Source organism: Dipodomys ordii, unplaced genomic scaffold, assembly GCF_000151885.1.
Source record: "Dipodomys ordii isolate 6190 unplaced genomic scaffold, Dord_2.0 Scaffold175, whole genome shotgun sequence".
Taxonomy (NCBI): domain Eukaryota; kingdom Metazoa; phylum Chordata; class Mammalia; order Rodentia; family Heteromyidae; genus Dipodomys; species Dipodomys ordii.
In genome coordinates, this window is record NW_012267391.1 from 1,809,422 (window position 1) to 1,831,148 (window position 21,727).

Genomic DNA, 21,727 nt, shown 5'->3' on the forward strand with positions numbered 1-21,727 from the left:
CTGCAATGCTTGGTAAGAAATGTACGCATTATCCTGCCCATGCAATTGTAACCCCTCTGTACAGTATGTTCACAAATAAAATAAAATTAAATTTTAAAAAAACTAACTAATCCATGTCTACTAAGCCAGTACTGCAGAAAATACATAAACAAAGATGAAGCAGAAAAATATGCACATGCATAAGAACTTGAGAAAATAAATCTCACTAGAACAATAGACAGAGATATGAGAAGTAGAAAAGAATCAAACGTTATTAACTCAGTGAAGCAACACACCTTTAAGATGGAGAAATTTGTAGATACTTAATAATAACCCTGCATGCAACCCATAAATCAGTTCATCCTTGATAAAGATGTGAAAACTCTCAGTAGCTCAGTAAGTGAAAAAATACAGAAAAATAACTGACGGAATCAAACATTGCTTAATGATAATAACTCTAAAGAAACTAGAAATGGAAACACTTTTAGCTTCCATTATACTAAGTGAGAAAAAAAACTGAAGGCATTTCCTCTAAAATCAGGAATGAAGAATATAGTGTTTTAATTCTTAATCAAAGAAATAAGGCACAAAAAAATAAAAGGAATGAATCCCAGAAAGGAAGAAATCAAGTTATCCTTACTTGAAGATAATGTAAAACCAACATATTGCAGGACTTTGGCGGCTCAATCTGTAATCTTAGATACACAGAAAACTGAGATTTGAGGATTGATGTTTGAAGCCAGCTTGGGCAGGAAAGTCAATGAGATTCTTATCTCCTATTAACTACCAAAAAGCCAGAAGTGGATCTATAGCAGTCTACTAACCTCCAGCAAACAAACAAACAAACAAAAAATGCTCAGAGACAGCACTCAGGCCCTGAGTTTAAGCCCCAGGACCAGCATATACAATACCCAAAAAAACCAACACATTGGTTTGGTAGCTTTTCTTTTTATCAGTAATGAGAATGCTGAGAAAGAATTTGAGAAAACAATTCCAACTATAATTGCCTCAAAATATTACATAGGAATAAATCTAATAAAGAAAATAACTCTAAAATAAAGATTATATATTGAATAACTTGGACAACAATAAAAGATAACCAACCTTCCATGTTCACAAATTGACAGAATATTCAGATGTCTAAATTACAAAAGTGATCTACAGATCCAATTCAATCCCCAATAAATTCCAATATCATTTCATAATACTAAAATTCATATGGATGTTCAAAAGACCCCAAAGCAATCCTGAGCAAAGAAGAGCAATACTATAGGTAACTAATTTTAATTACACTACACACAGCCAGAATAATAAAAACAGCATGGCCGGAAGTGGCTGTGGCTCAAGTGGTAGAGCATTAGCCTTGAGCTGAAAAGCTTAGGGACAGCACCCAGGCCCAGAGTTCAAACTCCATAACTGACTCCCTCCCCCCACCAAAAAAATGTTTATCTTTAAAAACAGCATGGCATTGACAGATAAATAGACACATAAACCAGTGGAACAGAATAGAGGACTCAGAAATAAACACACATAGCTACAGACACTTGATTCTCAATATAGATGCCAGAAATAAATGTTGGAGAAAAGATGGCTTCCTTGACAAATGGTGTTGGGTAAACTGGCTATCTATAAGTAGAAGACTGTATAAAATCCACTCAAATTGGATCAAAAATCTTACTGTGAGACTTGAAACTTTGAAACTACAATAGAAAAAACTCAGAGAAAACACTTCAAGATCTAGGTATCGTCAACTACTTTCTGAAGAGGATTCCAAAAGCTCAGGAAATAATAGCAAATTTTAACAAATGAGACTTAGTGAAATTACAAAGCATCTGCACATTAAAGGAAACAATTACCAGAGTGAAGAGATGGCCTACAGAAAATCTGTGTAGCTATTATTATTCCTTTGAAAAAGGGTAATTATCAAGAATATACAAAGAACTTAAAAAATTTAACAGCAAAAGAACAACTAATCCAATGTCGGCAAGTGAATTAAACAGGCAGGTCTCAAAAGAAGAAGTACAAATGGCAAATACATAAGAAGTGTTCAGGAAGTAGAACTGCTCAAAGTGGTAGAGCATTAGCCTTGAACAATAAAGCTCAGGCCGGCACCCAGGCCCTGAGTTATAGGACAGTCACAAGAAAAAAAAGTCAACAACCTTAGCCTTAAAGAAAATATCATAATGACAATGAGATTCCATCTTACCCAGATCAGCGTGACAATCATCAAAAACCAACCAACCACAAATGCTGTCAAGGATGCAAGGAGAAGGAACATTTATACACTATAGGTGGGCATGGAATTTAGTATAGCCACTATGGAAATCAGTATGGAAGTTCCTCAAATAATTAAAATAAAACTACCATATGTGACCCAGTCACACAGTTCTGGGGAATAAACTCAACGGAATCTAAGTCGGCATACACTAAAGACAGTTGCATAGTCATATTTATTGTGGAACTATTCACAATAGCCAATATGGAGCCATAAACTTGGTGCCCCTTATCTGATAATGGACAAAGGAAGCATGGTATATACATACAACAGAGTTTTATCTAGGAAAGTAAGCTAGACTCAGGAAGACAATCCCACATGTGTTAGATCTTTAAAAAGACATGAAAGTTGGGGCTGGGAAGGTGGCTCAGTGGTAGAGCGCTTGCCTTGCATGCCTGAGGCCTTGGGTTCGATTCCTCAGCACCACATAAGCAAAAAGAAAAAAGCCAGAAGTGGAGCTGTGGCTCAAGTGGTAGAGCACTAGCCTTGAGCTGAAGAGCTGAGGGACAGCGCCCAGGCCCAGAGTTCAGGCCCACAACCGGATCCCCCCCCACCCCCCGCCAAAAAAAAGACATGAAAGTAGAAGATAATTCAGGAAAAGAAAGGTAATCAGCAAGAGGGGGCAGGGAGAACTTAATGGTGGAGAAAATAGGACCAAAATATATTACATTCATGTATGAAAACATCGTAATGAATCTTAACATTTGGTACAATTAACATACATTGCCAAAATGTAAAAGTAAACCTCATATATCTGATAAGTAGTTAATCTTCAAAATATAAATTCATATAACTCATAGCAACAATAACAAAAATAATAACACAATTTAAAACTGAATAAAAACCTAAATAAACTTTTTTTTCAAGTAAGAGATCAAATGGAAAGCAAGTATATGAAAAAAAAGCCACTAATCATCTGGAAAATGTAAATCAAATGATAACCACACCTATGTTAAGATAGTTATTATCAAAAAGTCAAAAATAACTGCTGGCAAAGTTACAGAGAAAATGTTAGCATATCCTCTTTCATTTTGACTTGACACCCTCCATCTTAGGTCCTTAGCCCTTTCCTGAAATCAGGTGACCAGAGAAGACCAGACATTAACTCCCACCCTCCACAGATAGCCTCCAGCCACAGTTGTAGTAGCTGAATACCTTCAGCCCAGAGCTAACCCCCTGCCCTTCCATTCCTAGCCCCTGGCCCTATAAAGCTATGGTTGCAAGACAACCATTGCTTGTGTTTCATCTAGTTGAGATGACACAACATTGTCATCTCTCTAGTTGGTGTCCACGTGCTGAAGTGGATCTTCCATTGGATATTGCTGGCAGGAATATAAAGTATATAGTCATTATGAAAAGCAGTATGGAAGGTCCACAATAAATGAAAAATAGAACAACATATTCAAGTAGTCCTACTTCTGAGTATCTATTTAAAGGAAATAAAATTGTATGTCAAAGAAATATCTGAATTGCCACGTTCTTTACAGCACTATTCATGATAGTCATGAGAGGGAAACCACCCAAGTGTTCATAAACATATGAATGGATAAAGAAAGTACAATGTTCATACCTACATAATGGACATAATGGAATATTAAATATTGTTAAATATTCTTCCTTTAAAAAGGAAATACTCCTTCCATTTGCAATAACATGGGTAAACTTTGAAGGTATTGTATTACTTGAAATAAGTTAGACACAGAAATAGAAATGATGCATGATTTCACTTAAGATATGGAATCTGAAAGTTAAAAAAAAGATCAAGCCCGCCATTAACCATAATGGTGATTACTAGAGAAGAGATAATTGTCAAAATGCATAAATCTTTAGTTACAAGATAATAAGTTCTCAAAATCTAAAGTACAACATGTATAACCGTAATTGTATACTTGAAATGGTTTAAGAGAATGAATGCTTTAATATACACCAATTGTATAAGGGGGTTTCACTGCCATATTTCCGGAGATGTGTACAAGTTCCCCCTTCTTTTTTTTATTATTTTTATTTTATTTTATTTGTGAAGATACTGTACAGAGGGGTTACAATTACATGGGCAGGATAATGTGTACATTTCTTACCAAGCATTGCAGCCTCCTCCTTTTGTTTACCCTTCACATCCCTTCCCAGCCTTCCCCCTCCCCCCCAATCCCAATCTTTCTCCTTCCCCCCCTTCCCCCCCCACCGCACCAACGTTGTAAAGCTCGTTTTAAGTTCCCCCTTCTTTTATATTCCCTCAGGCCCTCTCCCTTCACCCTTCCCCTTCTCAAACATATTTTAGTGGATTTCATTATGCTGTCTTTGTATGTGTATACTTTAATCACATTCACCCCTGGGATTTTTCTCCTTCTTCCTCCTCACCTACCTCCCCTCCTCCCTTCCTGTTAATACCCCCTCCCCCAAGACAGTCTACCTTTATGGTTAGGTCCTAAGGAATAGATTGTTAAGTATTCTCACCACTGAAAAAATATTACTATGAGGTAATCATGATTGTTTCATGATAATCATTTCACATCATATAGACCTCATATTTTACAGCTGAATATATATATATATATATATAATTTTTGTTTTTCAGTAATACCCTCAATAAAGCTAGCAAAGGGAAATGTATTTTTTAATACATAACATAATGAAGACATTACCTATCCCAACATAAGACTGAGCCTCTAATATACTAATAAGTAAAATATTTCCAAAATAGCTGGAGCCATTGGCTCACATTGCAATTCTAGCCTCTCAGGAGTCTGAAACCATCCCAGGAAGGAAAGTACACAACACTCCATCTCCAAAATAACTAGCAAAAAAATCCAAAAAACAAAAATCAAAAACACACTGTACTGGGGCTGGGAAGGTGACTCAGTGATAGAGCACTTGTCTTGCATGCATGAGGCCCTGAGTTCGATTCTTCAGCACCACATAAGCAGAAAAAAAAGTCTGGAAGTGGCACTGTGGCTCAAGTGGTAGAGTGCTAGCCTTGAGCTGAAGAGCTGAGGGACAGCGCCCAGGCCCAAAGTTCAGGTCCACGACCTGATGCCCCAAAAAACAAAAAATAAAAACACTGTACTGAAGGTATGGTTCAAGGGATAGAGTTCTATCCATAAGCAAGCAATCCTAGCTTCCTTGAGGGCGTCAGTTCAAGCCCTGGAATTGGCAAAAACAACAAGTACTCATTTTCATATAAAAACTTGAATGTTCTCTGTGATCCTATTCAAAATACTTCAAAAAGTAGAAATTACTAAATATTCATCCCACTGACAAATGTGTAAACAATGAGGTACATCCATAATGGAATATTATTCTGCACTTAAAAAATGAAGCACATGCTATAACCTAGATGAACCTCGAAAATGCTACACTCAAGGACACAAACGCTACAGAGTACATGATTTAATTCATATGAAATGTTCAGATTAGGCCAAACTGTAAAGATAGAAAGTCAACTAGTAGTTGTCAAGGTTGGGAGAAGGATAGACTGGAAGTGACTAAAAATGGGACATGGAATTTGGGAAGGAGATGAAAAAACAGTCTAATATTAGTTAGTGGATGATGTTTCCACAACTACACTAATCTTCTAAAAACCACTGAAGTGTATACTTTAAAAGGATAGATTATGGTACATAAATTATAGCTCAATAAGTGGAAAGAATCCATCAATCACTATGGCTTTTTTCTGCAACTACTTTAAGTTCTGGAAGCTTAAAGAAATGATCTATCAAGAGTGACATACAATTTAAGTAAGAAATTATCTATTTTTCAGATCCTATACTAAAAAAAATAGAAAATAAACACTCCATCAGAGGTCAAAAGTATAATGACTTATAGAATGAAATGGTCTGTAATGTTCTGAGTTTCTATCTTCATAATGGTTAAGTTCAGATAATTGTGGCCTTCAAAACAAATTTCATAAAGATCACTTTATTGCCAAGGGAATCACTTCTCTCTAATTGACACATATCTCCACAAAAGAACAAGACAGATGTGTCTTCTTGTTTTGTTCCAAGGTGTTTTACCACATTACCCTACTAGCCAACTGAAATACTGTCCCATAACAAAGTAAGAAAGCTTGATCCCATGATACCAAGAGAATCTGAAAGGTAGAAATCACATCTGCTTGTAGACTACTCAGAAGATACTGCAAGTGATTGCTCACTGTATTATTCGCCTGTCCGCTGGCCATTAGGATTTCCCATCAAGATAAATTGGTAGCATTTAGCCTCAAGTCCCTCACAGGATACCGTATCTAGCAGGAGTGCTGGATACTGCACAACTCCAAAGGGGCTCACTGGAGCATCCTAAAAGCTCCAGAACAAGGAATTACAAAAGACAAACAAACAAGTTAGAAGAGGGTTCCTTAGTCAAAGGAAAGGCATCATACTATGGCTATTGTAAAATCATGATAAACACACAAACCAGTCTTTGTAATTGACGTACCTCATCCTTCAGCTGACTTCTATTTGTTTCATGTTGCTGGTATTCTATTCTACATTTTAACACTTTACGGTCAGCAGCAGCAATCCTTTTCTCATACTCTATGTTATTTCCAACCTCATTCTCTAAAAACTTGATCTTTTGTTTAACCAAATTTTCTTTTTCTCGTATTTGCTGTTTTATGTTTGCTAATGCCTAGGATTGAAACACACATGTTCATTTAAATATTTTCATATAAAAACCCTGAATGAAATTAAGTTTTTTTTTATTTTACCATTAGTAGGTTCAACACTCATTAGGCAAAAACTTTTTAAGAGAAATGTTTTAAAGATAGACTATTCAATGAATAAATACAAATTATTTATATGCTTACACCAACATCTATAAATTCATATTGTTCAAGGTCTCTGTATTCGTTTTTATCAATCTGAACTTTACTAAAGTATTGAAACAAACAAGTAGGCTTTTATGAATGAAGGGTAAGACCCTAAAACGTAATCGAGTTATTTGTCATATACAGATTTGGGTTTCAGTGAAAATTCCCAAATATTTTACAGAGTAGTATTTTTCATCTTTTGAAAGTAACACTTTACTAGGAGTGGTGGTTCATGCCAGGACCCCAGTGCTCAGGAGGCTGAGGCAGGAGGATGTTGAGTTTGAGGCTAGCTTGGGTTATATTTTAAGACCCCATCTCAAAAAGCAATTCTTTTAGTTTCAATAGTAATATCTTCATATAGGCTTCTTTTTCTGGTCTTAAAGATACAATAATAAATAAAATGCCAAAGTATTGTAGCTGAAATGTGAACAAAGTATTTTTGGATACAAAGAAGTAATGAAATCTACCCAAGAGAAGTTACTAGACATTTGAGGTAGTATGTAAGTCAGAACTACAAAAATGAATAGCAATGTTTGTTTGGATGTGGTTAAAGCACAGGCCATTGGGCAAGGGAAGAATATACATATTGGAAAGGCAGGACTTAAGACAAAACTGTAAAAAATTCAAATGCCATGTTAAAGAGGCCCAACTTTCATTCTTTCTTTCTTCTTTTTGTGGTGCTGGGGATCAAAGTGAGGACATGGTGCATGCTAGGCAAGCAGTCCCCAACTGAGCTACATGCCCAACCCTGAGAGGCAACTTGTAAGCACTGTGAAACAAAGAGTTTACAAAAGGGAAATGAAAAGATCAGAAGAGGTTTTCACAAGTGACTGCTCTGGAAGGCAAGAGATTTGGTTAATTACAAGGAGAAATTAACCTAAACCATACTTCTTTTCAGTTTTCCCACATGGGATCCTACCAAACAACTAATCCTAGGAAACTGGAGGAGGGATAATGTGTTCTGAAATAGGTAAATTTTTGTAAAGTTGTATATAACATCATATATACAGGTATATTAAATGAATATATATGAACTATTACAATGTCGTGTATAGCAAATGATATTCTAATACTAGCATTTTACATAATTATTGTGCTTATTCAACCAAAGGCACATTGAAGCCTCCTAAATTTAATTAAAATTACCATTCTCAAGTTCTACATCATATTGATTTTTCTGCTACTTTGACAGATGCTTTAATATCTACTTGTTTCTTTTCTTTCTTTGTTCTGGTCCTGGGGCTTGAACTCAGGGCCTGGGTGCTGTCGCTGAGCTTTTTTTGCTCAGTAGTAGTACTCTACTAATTTGAGCCACATATCCACGTCAAGTTTCTAGGTAGTTAGTTGGAGATAAGAGTCTCATGGCCTTTCCTGCCCAAGGTGGCTTCCAACTGCTATCCTGAGATCTCAGCCTCCTGAGTAGCTAAGATTATAGGCATGAGCCAACAGCATCTGACTAAATTTTTTAACAGGGCCATTCATGTTTAACTTTTCATATAGATGATGCTTATAACTAATATTCTAACATTATTGCGCTAGAATAAAAATACAATAGAAAAATTTTACTCCTATTCTCAACATTGTTTCAGGATTGTATGGGCCCACTCTCGCCTGCCACGCAGACACTGAGAGGGTAAGTGCCATTTTGGAGCAAGAGAGACCAAAGAGCACAGTTTCAGCAACAAAGGACTAAACTACACCACACCAAAATATGCTCCCTTCAGGACAGCGAACATTTTGAATGAAAGGCACTTAAGAAAACAGCAAAACCCCAGAATACTCTAATCTTCCTTGTGTTTTTTATTCTCTTTCTCTATGAAAGCAAAAGATAAAACTCCTATATTCTGATAGATTCTCCTATACCAGGAAAAATTTTGATATCTTTATCACCAGAGGCATTGAGTCAAGGTCAAAAGAGATTTGGACAAGCAAATCTTGTTAAACCCTTTCTCTTCTTAGTTACTTTCCCACAATTGTCCCTAGGCTCATCCCTAATAGCACTTAGCCGAACAACTTCTTTGAGTGATTTTTCTTGTGAGGGCTCCCTCTATTTGTGTAAATAATATGCAGACTTTTTTTGCTATTAATCTGTTTTGCATCATTGTGATGGTATGAAGTCACTCTCATTGACTCACAAAAACTGATTTTTATATCTCTTCTCAACTTTGGGTTCAGTGATGTCACATTGGTTGCGGGTATCATTGTACCACAGAAATCAGGAAGGCAAGGTCTAAGGAATTGTATTTACTTTCCCTTCTTTTTCTTTTCGTCTTTAGAGGACAGTTGTTCAACTCTTAGAAGCATCCCTTTGCGAAAAGAAACCAGTTCTTGGCATTTGTCCTATGACAGATAGCTACTAGTTTTTCTTTCTTTTAGATCAACAATTTGACTCAGTGAGAAATCAGAGGGCAATGCTGTCCTTTGGCAGATCTGATTCCCACAGAAGCAGCAGTCAGAACTTCATGTATGAGGGGCTGGGAAGGTGGCTCAGTGGTAGAGCGTTTGCCTTGCATGCTCAAGGCCCTGGGTTCGATTCCTCAGCACCACATAAGCAAAAAGAAAAAAGCTGGAAGTGGCGCTGTGACTCAAGTGGTAGAGTGCTAGCCTTGAGCTGAAGAGCTGAGGGACAGCGCCCAGGCCCAGAGTTCAGGCCCCACGAGCGGACCCAAAAAAAAAAAGAACTTCATGTATGAAATTAAGAAGACCACATAGTAATGTTGGGTCTATGGGAATGGGGGCATCCCATTTTGTCAGTAAGACATTGGTTTCTTGCAAAATTTTAAACTACAAGAATCACAAGCAAATCATATCCAGATTTCTAAACTCTCAGAATTCTAAATTCCTAAGTCACCTTTGCTGCTTGCCTTTTCAAGGAGTAGATTCAGAATAGAACAGCTTGTTTGTTTTTTTCCTCCTCAATTTCTTCTTCTCCTCACTCACCTCCTCCTAATTTAGTCCCTAATATTCAATTGCTTAGTGATCTCCCTAAAATATTCTCCTCAATTATCCTTGAACTTAACAAGTGAGAATACTATGTGTTGCCACTGTACTGTCCTCTCCCTATCTGAGCTTTTGTATCACTGTATCACTTCAAAAGTGAGACTCTGCAACAGTCTAGCGATTGTTTTCTGACTCTCCTCTCCTGTCAAAATGTGTGACTTACTTCCAGATAGTATATTTGGGTAAATCTAAGGCACTATGGTAATCATGTGTAAGTTGGGGCATCAGTTTTACTTCAGTAATATTTGTTCCATAATTCAGAGTTGGGAGGATCCAACTGGGAACTGTAATAAATAATAAGTATTAAGTAGATAATCTTCATAAGTAGATAATCTTCATAAAGTTGCATTACTAAATGTGACTTTCGATTCAGCTTTGAAAAACATTTATCAAAACTATTCAATTCTGGTTCAAAAAAATGACTTGCAAATGACAGTGTGATTTACATTTGAAATAATGACTTAAATAGACAGAACACAAATACAGCTGAACATTACAAGAAACAAACTACTTTACCAAGGCACATTTGTCTATGTCTCCATCCCTCTTCTGCATCTGTTCTACTGTGTTCTCCCATTGTTTAATGAGTTCTTGTCTTTCACTGTGAATCTTACGAAAATCTTGCGCTGCTTTATCCAATTGTAACTGTCAAATGGAAAGCAAATAGCATCTCTGTCAATTTAAGTAATTTTCACCATTTCCTTCGAGATTAACAAATGAAAATCTACACTAAACCAACCTGAGCACTTAAAGTCTCTGTAAGTTCACTGTCAAGAATCTTTCTTTTCTGATGACATTCCAAAGTTAGTCTTTCTAATTTCAGAGTCAGTACCTATGATATAATTAGAAAATATTTATTATCAATTTATTAACTTAAAACTATTAGGTAGCATATCTAATATTAAACATTATAATAATATATAAGCATTTATTTGATATGCAGTAATAATACAATTTCTTATATTTTAATCCCAAAAGACTGATATAATGTTTGCATACAACTTTATGCAAATTAACTTGTTTCTAAAGTGATTGTTCATAGTTTTAAAGTAAATTTTTAAAAAGGGGATTAAGCCAGGCACCGGTGGCTCACGCCTGTAATCCTAGCTACTCAGGAGGCTGAGATCTGAGGATTGCAGTTCAAAGCCAGCCCGGGCAGGAAAGTTCGTGAGACTCTTATCTCCAATAAACCACTAGAAAACCGGAAGTGATGTTGTGGCTCAAGTGGTAGAGCGCTCGCCTTGAGCTGAAGAGCTGAGGGGCAGCACCCAAGTCCAGAGTTCAAGCTCCAGGACAGACAAAAAAATTTAAAAAATTAAAAATTAAAAAGGAGATTAAATTTCAATTTATTTGAAAATACTTAAAATAATAAATTCTATACAATCAGCTAGAAATGTCATGTTTAATGATAATAATTTATTAGTATTATCAGATATGTGTAGATTTTTATTGATGGCTATGATAACAAATCAATCAATATTACAGTCCCTAATTAGCAAAAAAACTACAGTAATATTCAACCTATACTTGAAACAAAACTGCTCAATACCAAAAAATAGTTATAGTACAAAATTTTAATTTGAAATACTTTCAAGAATCTGTCTAAATCAGAATATCTTTAACTTGGAGTCACACATAGATCCCTAATTGGTCAAAATGCTTCAGTGGCTCTGCATAATCAATTCAGCAAATTTTCTTCTTATTTTTATCTTTAAGTACTTGTGCAAAGGAGTTTCAATTCAACATGTTAGTTTGTGGAGTACAATGCATCTTGATCAATGTTAGCAAAATTTTATGTATATTTGAGTACAGTCATGTTTTTCTATACATAGGGTACTTGGCTTTAATGGATATTCAAAGAGGTTCCAAACCTACACCCCAAAATAGTTAATAACTGCTGCTTTAAAAAATCAATACGAATAATTTTAGGTTTAAAAAGTTGACCTACTATAGATTCAGAGAAAACATTGTACAGTTTTTTACCCTAATCTTGTTATCATCCTGTTGTGAATACTTCTGCAAAGTGAGGGCGTCACTGTCTTTATGAGCTGATTCTTCTAGCCAGGCCTCCAATGCTTGCTGGTCCCAGTTCATTTGACATTTCAAACCATCCAATTTTTGAGTAGCCTTAAATATGCTACTCTAATTTCCAAGGAACACAAGAGAAAGGTAGATTATAAAAATATTATTTGCTATACAATCTAAAATAAAACATAACATTATACACTACAGAACATATTAAGAAGAAATGTTGTCCCTGCATTTCAGATGTATTATATACCATATTTCAATGTACATAATTATCAGCTTTATATTTCAATTCTTTAGGGTAAAATAGGGAGGAGACAGTTTACAAACTTGAGAACAGTAATTGAATCAAACAGTCTCTTAAAAAGACTTTAGAGGGCAGGGAGGATGGCTCAGTGGTAGAGTGCTTGCATGCATGAGGCCCTGGGGTCAATTCCTCAGCACCACATAAGCAGAAAAAGCCAGAAATGATGCTGTGGCTCAAGTGGTAGAGCACTAGCCTTGAGCTGAAGAGCCGAGGGACAGCGCCCAGGCCCAGAGTTCAGGCCCACGACTGATGAAAAAAAAAAAAAAAAAAAAGACTTTAGGTAGGCCCAGTTTGGTGGCTTACACATATAATCCCAGCTACTCAGGAGGTAGAGATAGAATAGGTCAGAGTTCAGAACCATTCTAAGCAAAAAGTTAGCAAGTTTGTAAATTGATCTCAGACCACCCTAGTGTGAGCAAAAATATGACTCAGCCTATCCCAAAAATAGCTAAAGCAAAAAGGACTGACAGGAAGAGGAAGGGTGCATGCCTACCAAGCAGTTCAAATATCAATATTGAAGGGAAAAAAAAGACTTTAGGATAGCCCCCTATGGCAGTTTCATTAGATAATCTCTCTCAGCCTCCAAAGACATACATAATACTAGATAAAATAATGTCACTGATACACTAATGGAAACCCATACCAAGTTCCCTTCTGCCCATTTTCAAGTATATTTGCTGCTTTGAAGAGGCCTCTTAAACAGAAATTTTGGAAACACTCTTAGTTGAAGTAAATATAGTAAAGGAGATAAAATATTTCTGTAAACTTAGTCATGTACTGAATCTATACTGATTAAAAATTATAAATAAGCTGGGCACTGGTGGCTCAGGCCTGTAATCCTAGCTATTCAGGAGGCTGAGATCTGAGGATCGTGGTTCAAAGCCAGCCCAGGCAGGAAAGTCAGTGAGACTCTTATCTCCAATAAATCACTAGAAAACCGGAAGTGGCGCTGTGGCTTAAGTGGTAGAGCACTCACCTTGAGCTGAAGAGCTGAGGGACAGCGCCCAAGCCCAGAGTTCAAGTCCCACCACCAACAAAAAAAATATGTATATACATATATAAACAAAAAAAGTACATATGTATATTTATGTATTAGTTATATTGTATATCTTATACTGAGTATTACATATAATATATAAATATTGCATATGTTTATATTATGTGCTTGTAAATATTTCATTACAAAGTTTTATGAAAATATGTATATGTGTGAATGTATAAATATGTGTGTGTTTCCATATATTCATAGACATATATGAAGAGAAGAATCTGAATTTAGAAAGAGTTCTCAAAATCAAGTCCTTGAAAATAAGGAAAAGAGAGAAATAGGTTCAATTAGTTTAAGATTAGACTCACAAAGTTAACAAGTTAATATGAAAGGTAAAAAATTTAATGAATTTGAAAATTAAAAATGTCTTAACTGTTAAAAATGAAGTACTTGGAACTGGGAAGGTGACTCAGTGGTAGAGTGCTTGCCTTGCATTCATGAGGCCCTGGGTTCAGTTCCTCAGCATCACATAAGCAGAAAAAGCTGGAAATGGCACTGTGGCTCAAGTAGTAGAGTGCTAGCCATCAGCTGAAGAACTGAGGAACAGCACCCAGGCCCAGAATTCAGGCCCCACGACCAACAACAACAACAAAAAAAGCCCTTGCATGTAAACCATGCTGACCATTTTGTAACTGGCTATTGGCATAATGCTCTGCACTTGGTCTCACTAGGAAGTTAGCAGATAAGTAACTGGGAAGCAAATGTAATACTCAATCAACTGCACTGAAATCAGCTTGATGTCCTTTCACTGTCTAGAAAACATTGTAAGTATGTCAAGTACCTATACCAGTGACTCATGCCTATAATCCTAGCTACTCAGGAGGCTGAGGTTTGAGGATTATGGTACAAACTCAGTCCAGGCAGAAAAGTCTGTGAAACTCTTACCTTCAATGAACCAGTAAAAAGTTGGAAGTGGAGCTTTGGCTCAAGTGGTAGAGAGCTAGCTAGCCTTGAGACAAAAAGCTCAGGGACAGTGCCCAGGCCCCAGAAGTGCCCTTCCTCTCCCCCTCAACCCCCCCCAAAAAATGTATTAATGCTAAAAAATGAATGCCTGTCATGTACAGAAGAAAAAGTCAATGAGAGGGAGAAAGAGGCATACGGTAGCAGAGAATGTTAGGCCACATTTCAGCACGTACTTCCTTATCATTTTTCTTCTCATGTATTACAGCCATCTCATTTTTGAGTCGTTGGATTTCATCCTTCACTCGGTCCAGTTCTCGTTGGGCAATGGCCTTAAAATGTTCTTCACTTTCAATCTCACGCTCCCTTGCTTTGTAAAGACACTATGAAATAATTATAAAGTACTTATAATAATCCTTTAGACAAGAAAAGTTCCCACATCATGCTTAGATCAAGGACTATTAGCTCCATTACTATAGAACCCACACCACATTTCACTGTGATTACAATGTAGTTGGCATTGCTCACTAATAAACTGCCAGAGGAAATACTGTCTTCAGTTTTCAGATATTACATTGATTTAGGAAAACCCAAAAAACCAACTTAAAAGATATAACTCATTCTTTATCCATAAATGAAAAATATAAATTAAAAACAATATAAATTAAAAACAATATAAATTAAAATTAAAAAAATTAAAAACACAAGAAATAGAATTATATCAAATTGATTGCATACTCTAGTTAAAAGATAATTTCAAAATGTTTAAGAACTGATGGTTATAAATATTTCCTAAAATATATTAGCATACTATCCTGCCTTTGAACTGGGTTGTATTTAATAAAGACATTTTTTTCATTAATGATCTTAGAGTGCTCAAAATGAATACTCTTAGTATTAACTTTACATTACTAAAGATGCTACTATTATAGGTAGTTTATTATCTTTTATGTTTTTAAATTCAGATTTGTCTATTTAATCCAGGTTTGATGGCAATAAAATATACATATAAAGAATCTTGATCTTTAAAAAAAAGAATCTTGATCTTGCCAGGTGGCTTATACCTGTAATCCTAGTTACTCAGGAGGCTGAGATCTGAGGATTGGGATTCAAAGCCAGCTCTGGTAGGAAAGTCCATTAGACTCTTATCTTCAATTAGCCACCAGAAAACAGGAAGTGGTACTGTGGCTGGTGGAGAAAGTGGTGGAATGCTCACCTTGAGCTGAAGAGCTCAAGGACAATGCCCAGGCCTAGAGTTTCAAGCCCCATGACTGACAAAAAATAACAAAATAAAAAAAAATCTTGATCTTTCAAATCCCCAACTCAGTAGTTTAGTAACATTAGGGAAAATATTTTTCTAAATAGTTTATTATCAGGATTCAAGAATCCTGAAGGTACTGTTTTTTTAAAGCTCATTAAATGTGTAACTTTCTAATGAGATTTGGGAACCATAAAATAACTAAAGGTGCTCTCTTCTTTGATTTACAACTGTTTTCTCAGGAAGATAAATGAATTTAGAAAAAAAAAACAGTTTGAGATGGAATTTGGCAAACTGTCCAATGCTGATTTTCCCAGCTGTCTGGGTTTGCTGCACATCATCGGGGAAGGAGGTCTATACTTAAATAGATTATTTATAAAAACAAAAAAAAAACTTTTCAATTTTAAATTAATTTGTATATGTATTCTAATGTAATTTGTACTTGTATCTCAAATTAATTTTGCCTTCCCCTGTTATCTTTAAATCTCCTAAATTTACTTGAATTTATTCACCTTAGTAGTATCATTGATTTCAAAAGACCAAGCCAGATGTGGTACTGCATGCCTATAATCCTAGCACTGGGGAGGCTAAGGAATATGGACTTAGAGCTCAAGGCCATCCATAGCTATACGATGATACTGTCTCTCAAAAAAATTAATTATTGAACTATGCCAATACAGCCGTAGGGTTACTGAAGTGTACACACTACTATCCTCTACTCATAGGGTTACTGAAGTGTACACACTGCTATCCTCTACTCATAGGGTTACTGAAGTGTACACACTGCTATCCTCTACTCATAGGGTTACTGAAGTGTACACACTGCTATCTTCTACTCCAAATCATCCTGGTGGGTGGTCCCAAAAAGTTTTAAAGGAGATAGAAACTCTATTAAGATTCCATGAGTGTTGTTTCTGCTTGAGGCCATAACTGCTCACTGCTTTCATTAGATGCTTCTCATATTTTCCTGCTGTTCCACAGGACACTTTAAGTGATGATTCCTCCTCCCACGTGAATTAATTTGGGTTTAAAATGGGTAACAGTAGTAAGTTCCTCAATGCCTTTTTCTATCTGCTTTCAGGCTGAAGGTTGTGTTCCCAATAGTTTGATTATGATAAAGTGACCTGTTATATCTCTAAAATCAAATCCCGGATACAAGAGCACTGTGAAATGTTCCATGACTACCTATGACATAATCAACATAAATTTCAATATTATTGTACCTGTGTTAATGAGAATTCTTGCTTGACATTTTTGAAGTGAGAAGTCATTGCATTAATTCGATCTTCAAAGTCATGCAGCTCATCTTGCAAGCTTGACCTTTCATCCTGAAGCTTTAGTAACTGTAAATAATAAATTATGTGGTTAACCCAAGCCCTATTAAAAAACCTACTGAAAAGCCCTATTGAAAAACCTAAAATCAAAAGCCCTATTGAAACACCTAAAATCAAAGGGAAATTAAATCTTCACTTATCTCATATCAGAATTTGAGATGCTGTAGCCAACATACTACAGCCTGGGTGTCCCAACCAACAGAAACTCATAATTTGGAAGCCTGGGATCATCAAGGTGCTGGCTGCCTTGGTTCTGGGAAGGGTCCTCTTCCTAGTTTACAGACACATATCTTCTTTCTGTATCCACACACAATAAAAAGAAAAACCATCTATCTGTTGCTTCTGCTAATAAAAATCCTGTTCATACTTAGGAGAGAGCTTCACTTCACTGGCCTAGCTGCCCCCAAAACCCCAGCTCTACACTGAGGGTTAAGACTTCACCATCCGAGCTTTGGAAGAACACAAATATTCAGCACATACCATTGTGCTTCTTAGAATGTTCATAAAATCTTCTAAAATCTACCGATATTGAAAATGTAAAATAATGGTGCAATTTGGAGATTATTGTGGGGAAAGTTAACACCATATTACACAGAACAGAAATCTTCCTTAGCTTTAGAACAATCGTAGGCTCCATCGCTAAATTACAGTTTTCATACATCAGTATTACATTCTTGTCAGGCAAAAATGAGAATAGATTCGGTAACTAAATCACAAGATATCTTAAGCATACATAATGATTACATACATACATTTTTTTCTCCCTGAACTTTTTTTCCAAACTCATAGAGTTAGGTTAAACATAACCAAATAGTGCTCATGTGTTTATGTTTCTTTACAAATTTTGTTTGTCTTTGAATTAGAACCACTAACAAACAAAACGAAATTAAACAGTATGTAAAATCAAACTAAAACATTTGGGGAATTACAAGATAGAGTCTTAGGACTATGAGAATACATTATGCCTAAAAGTAGTACAAAAGCTCAACAAAAGAAAAGATGCTTCCTTACAAACTTGAGCTACAGACTTCAAAGTTAGGGATACCTACCAGGGATACAACCAAGTCACTGAAACGTGGAAGAAAATGTTAGAAGTCTCATCTAAGGGAAAAATTATGCTAATCTGTATCCTATATTTTGCTAACCTTATTAATATCAAATATTGGTTTAAATATTGCTGTATTCTTCACAGGATTTTATATCCATATTACTTATACTAGATGTTTCATTAATTTCAGGTTTTAGTTTTAATTCTTTTTTACTTTGTATCTTCTAGTACATGATGAAAGTACTTAAAGTTATACATTGCTCCTAATGCAGAAAATTTTTGCTGTATGAATATAGATATAAAGCAGTCATGCTCCATTCTTTCCTTACATTTTCCCTTTCAGAACTTTTCCATCTACCCCTATTGAAACTTGAGTACCTCCACATAATCAAGTACCCTGCATAATTGTGTACTCCACATAATTCTTATAATTCTTACAAGATTTTGTGTACCTCACAAAGTTTTAATAGGGAAACAGGTTAAACACTGAGTTCCTTCAAATCCCACCAGTCTACTTTCTGTCTCTCTAAGTACCTCATAAAAGTATTCAATGTTTGTCCTTTTGTATGAAACTCATATCACTTAGCACGATGCCTTCCAGGCTTACTGTTCACTTTTATCACTCTCATTAACATTTCGGTAGTAACAAAGTACACTATTAAATGTTTCAAGGACATGTTGTAAGGCATATATTTTCTCTTCAAGGGATATATGCACTGCTTTTTATTGTATTATTTATATCCTTATCTTTGTCCATTGTGCTTGTCTAATTCTAAGGAGATCATTAATGAAGTACTTCACGATAACTGCATTTTGTAGCTCCAAGTTTTATTTAATTAGCATACAGCTTTGTGGTTTCTATTCATTCACCAATCATGCCTGTTATCATCACATAATGTCTGCAGATTGAAACTTTTGCTTATGAGTAAGAGCATAATTTAATTTGTAAGTTGAGAAGCCTTCCTCATGGAGTTCCCAAATTCTTATTGCTTCTTTCTTAAATACCAAAGAATAAAAATCACCAGATATTTGTTGAAAGCTTTCATCACATGAAGGATACTAAAAATAAAGCATAAGAACACTCATCTCTTCATATTTAAAAGTAGTCAGTGATCCCCAATTCACTTGCTGCAGAGAATGGGTTCTATAAACTGCCATGAATTTATAAAGGCAATCTGATCATATCCATTAAAATTAAAATTGATGTGTTCCTTCTCCTGCCGATAAAAGCAACATGTACACATTTATCTCTAAATTTGTTTTTACATCGTGTGTGGTGGGAAAAACTTGGAAATTTTGACATTAAAAAATCAAAATAGTCAATGAATACTGTCCATAAATGAAACAGTTTTCAAAAAGCTTATTTTTTCTCAAATAAAGTTGTTATGGGAGTTTTCAACAACCAATATTTTTTATGATCAAGCAATACCTAAGTTTCTTTTCCTTGCTAGGATTTGTATTTTGTGTTAAAATAGTATATATACCTCATTGTATTTTTATAATATTCCTGTTGTGTCTTCTTTCTCTATAGCTCTATTACAGCTGTTTGAAATATGTGTTTATTGTAGTGATAAACACTTCAGACAACAGTGGATATTTTGCTGAAGAGATATTTTGTATTTTTAGTTTATGCTCCCTCTTCTCTTTGAATATCTTAAACTTAAGAGAGTTGCTCTTTTTGTTTTTGAAGCGCTGGGAATTGAATTCTACCTCCCACTTCAAAGAGTTGCTTTTTTAATGTCAGACTTTATTTTGGTGAAGCAATTATGGTCCTCAACTTTTCCTCTTTTCACTATTCTGTAATTTTTTAAACAGCCAACCTCAATAACACGTATATAAAATTCTATGAGATAAATATCACGGCGATAATAACTAAGAACATTTAAATTGTACATATGACATTCTCACTGAATGTCCTTCAATTTACTGATTTTTAAACATAACAGGCAGAAACCTAGAAAGAAATATCAGCCATAATGAGTTTTGTTTATAACTATGCTTACGTAGGCGTTACTAGGCAACTTCTGCGATCCCTTTCCAAAAGGCGCTAAAATTTAAGAAAAGGAAGCCAGCTCAGAAGGCTAGAAATGATAACCGGAAGGGGCAGGAGAGGAGTGGTGGGAGAGAAAGAAGGACAATCCGGGTTTTATAGTTAATATCAGTTAGTATTTTGATTTGCTTTTTTTTTTTAATGTAATGTATGCCAGGCACAGGCGGCTCAAACCTGTAATCCTAGCTACTCAGGAGACTGAGATCTGAGGACAAGCAGTTCAAAGCCAGCTCGGGGAAGGAATTCACCACCACCAGAAAAAGAAAAAAGGAAACCATCAGAAGTGGAGCGATGGCTCAAGTAATAGAGTTCTAGCCTCGAGCTAAAAAAAAAAGCTCAGAGACAGTACTCAGGTCCTGAGTTTGAGCCCCTCACCCCTATCCCCCTCACCTCTCTCCCTCTCCCCTCCTCCCCGGTCCCCCCTCTGTCTCTGTCTGTCTCTGTCTCTGTCTCTGTGTCTCTCTGTCTCTGTGTCTCTCTCACACACACACATGCACACACACGCGCGAGCGCGCGCGCGTGCGTACACACACACACACACACACACACAATTTTTCAATTAGCGAAAAGGGTAGGCAAAGGTGATGGAGGAGTTAGGATAGGGGACGCTCGAGAGTTCAGAATGGAGGAGGTTAAAGGAGGGAAATTACAGATTACAGGGCTCGCTCCTCACCTGCTCTTCCAGCAGCTGGTTCTCCTTGTTGGCCACTGGGATGGCGAACCCATCCTCCCAGTGCAGCTCGGCCAGAAATTCACTGCTCATGGCAATCGGAATCCCAGACGAGGAAGCAGAACCAAAACGTGTCTGGCCGCCCCCGCCCGCGAGGGAGCCACAGCCCCGGTCCCTGATCCCAGGCAGGTACGAGCAAAGTTGCTACCGAGTCCTAGCAACAGTCCGGCGTCCTTAGTTACCAAACAGCAAGCGCTTGGACCAGAGGGAGGGACTTCCGGTTAAATATTCCAGGTTCCTGAAGGACCCCGAGGTGCGCTCGCCGCGCGGGGGAGACACGACTGCACCCAGGTCGCTGCGCGGCGCTGGCGAGGGTCACGGCCTGGGGGCGCTGAGGCCACAGCCGAGGACCCACGGGAACCTGCTTGAACCTGCGCTCCACAGCCCCAGATCCCCCCCCATTCTTTCCCCAACTGGCGTCCGCATTCATCCCGCAACCCCAGCTTTGGTCTCCCAGCTCCTCACCCTACGCCCGGCCGCGTCCTGCGGGTCGCGCTCCGCCGCAGGCTGTGGCGCTACTCCTGCCCTCCTGCCCTTCGTCTCTAACGGGGAAGAAAAGTCGCCATTCCCTTCTCTAAAAAGGCGGGCGACAGAGCCTACGTTCCCCAAGAGCAAGACTAGAGGAAAGGCGCCTCTTACACTGGCAAGCATGTGCCTCATTTGCCCAGCGCCCCTGAACCCCAGCCCGGCGTGGGTAGGCTTGAGTTGTGCTCTCAGTAGCATCTCACAACTAAAAGGGACAAAACAGTTCATGAAGGTAATCCTTGCACTTCCAGATTAATTTAAAAACAAAATATGGTTAATGTTCTATCATCACCCCTAACAAAATTAACTTCTTCAGTATCACTTGAGAACCATTTTATGTTCATATTTACTCCGCTATCAAGAAAATAAATCTTTTACAATTGCTTTATTATGCTTTTAAAACCCTCCCTTTTGTAGCTTTATTTCTTCGTGCCTAAATTA

At 36.8% G+C, this 21,727-nt stretch overlaps 1 protein-coding gene across 1 annotated transcript in view; it reads right to left on the reverse strand.

Annotated features, from left to right (window-relative positions):
- The window catches only part of Ccdc39 (coiled-coil domain containing 39), a gene marked incomplete at its 3' end in the record, with an annotated part of 59,025 nt that extends 38,231 nt beyond the window's left edge, over positions 1-20,794 (reverse strand). The window contains exons 1-7 of the mRNA XM_013033675.1: positions 20,705-20,794; positions 16,823-16,942; positions 14,578-14,724; positions 12,042-12,200; positions 10,798-10,890; positions 10,575-10,703; positions 6,686-6,877 (exon numbers count right to left, since the gene is read on the reverse strand). Of these exons, the coding sequence (XP_012889129.1) occupies positions 6,686-6,877; positions 10,575-10,703; positions 10,798-10,890; positions 12,042-12,200; positions 14,578-14,724; positions 16,823-16,942; positions 20,705-20,794 (930 nt within the window). The remainder of the gene's footprint in view (positions 1-6,685; positions 6,878-10,574; positions 10,704-10,797; positions 10,891-12,041; positions 12,201-14,577; positions 14,725-16,822; positions 16,943-20,704) is intronic.
- Positions 20,795-21,727: the final 933 nt, after the last annotated feature.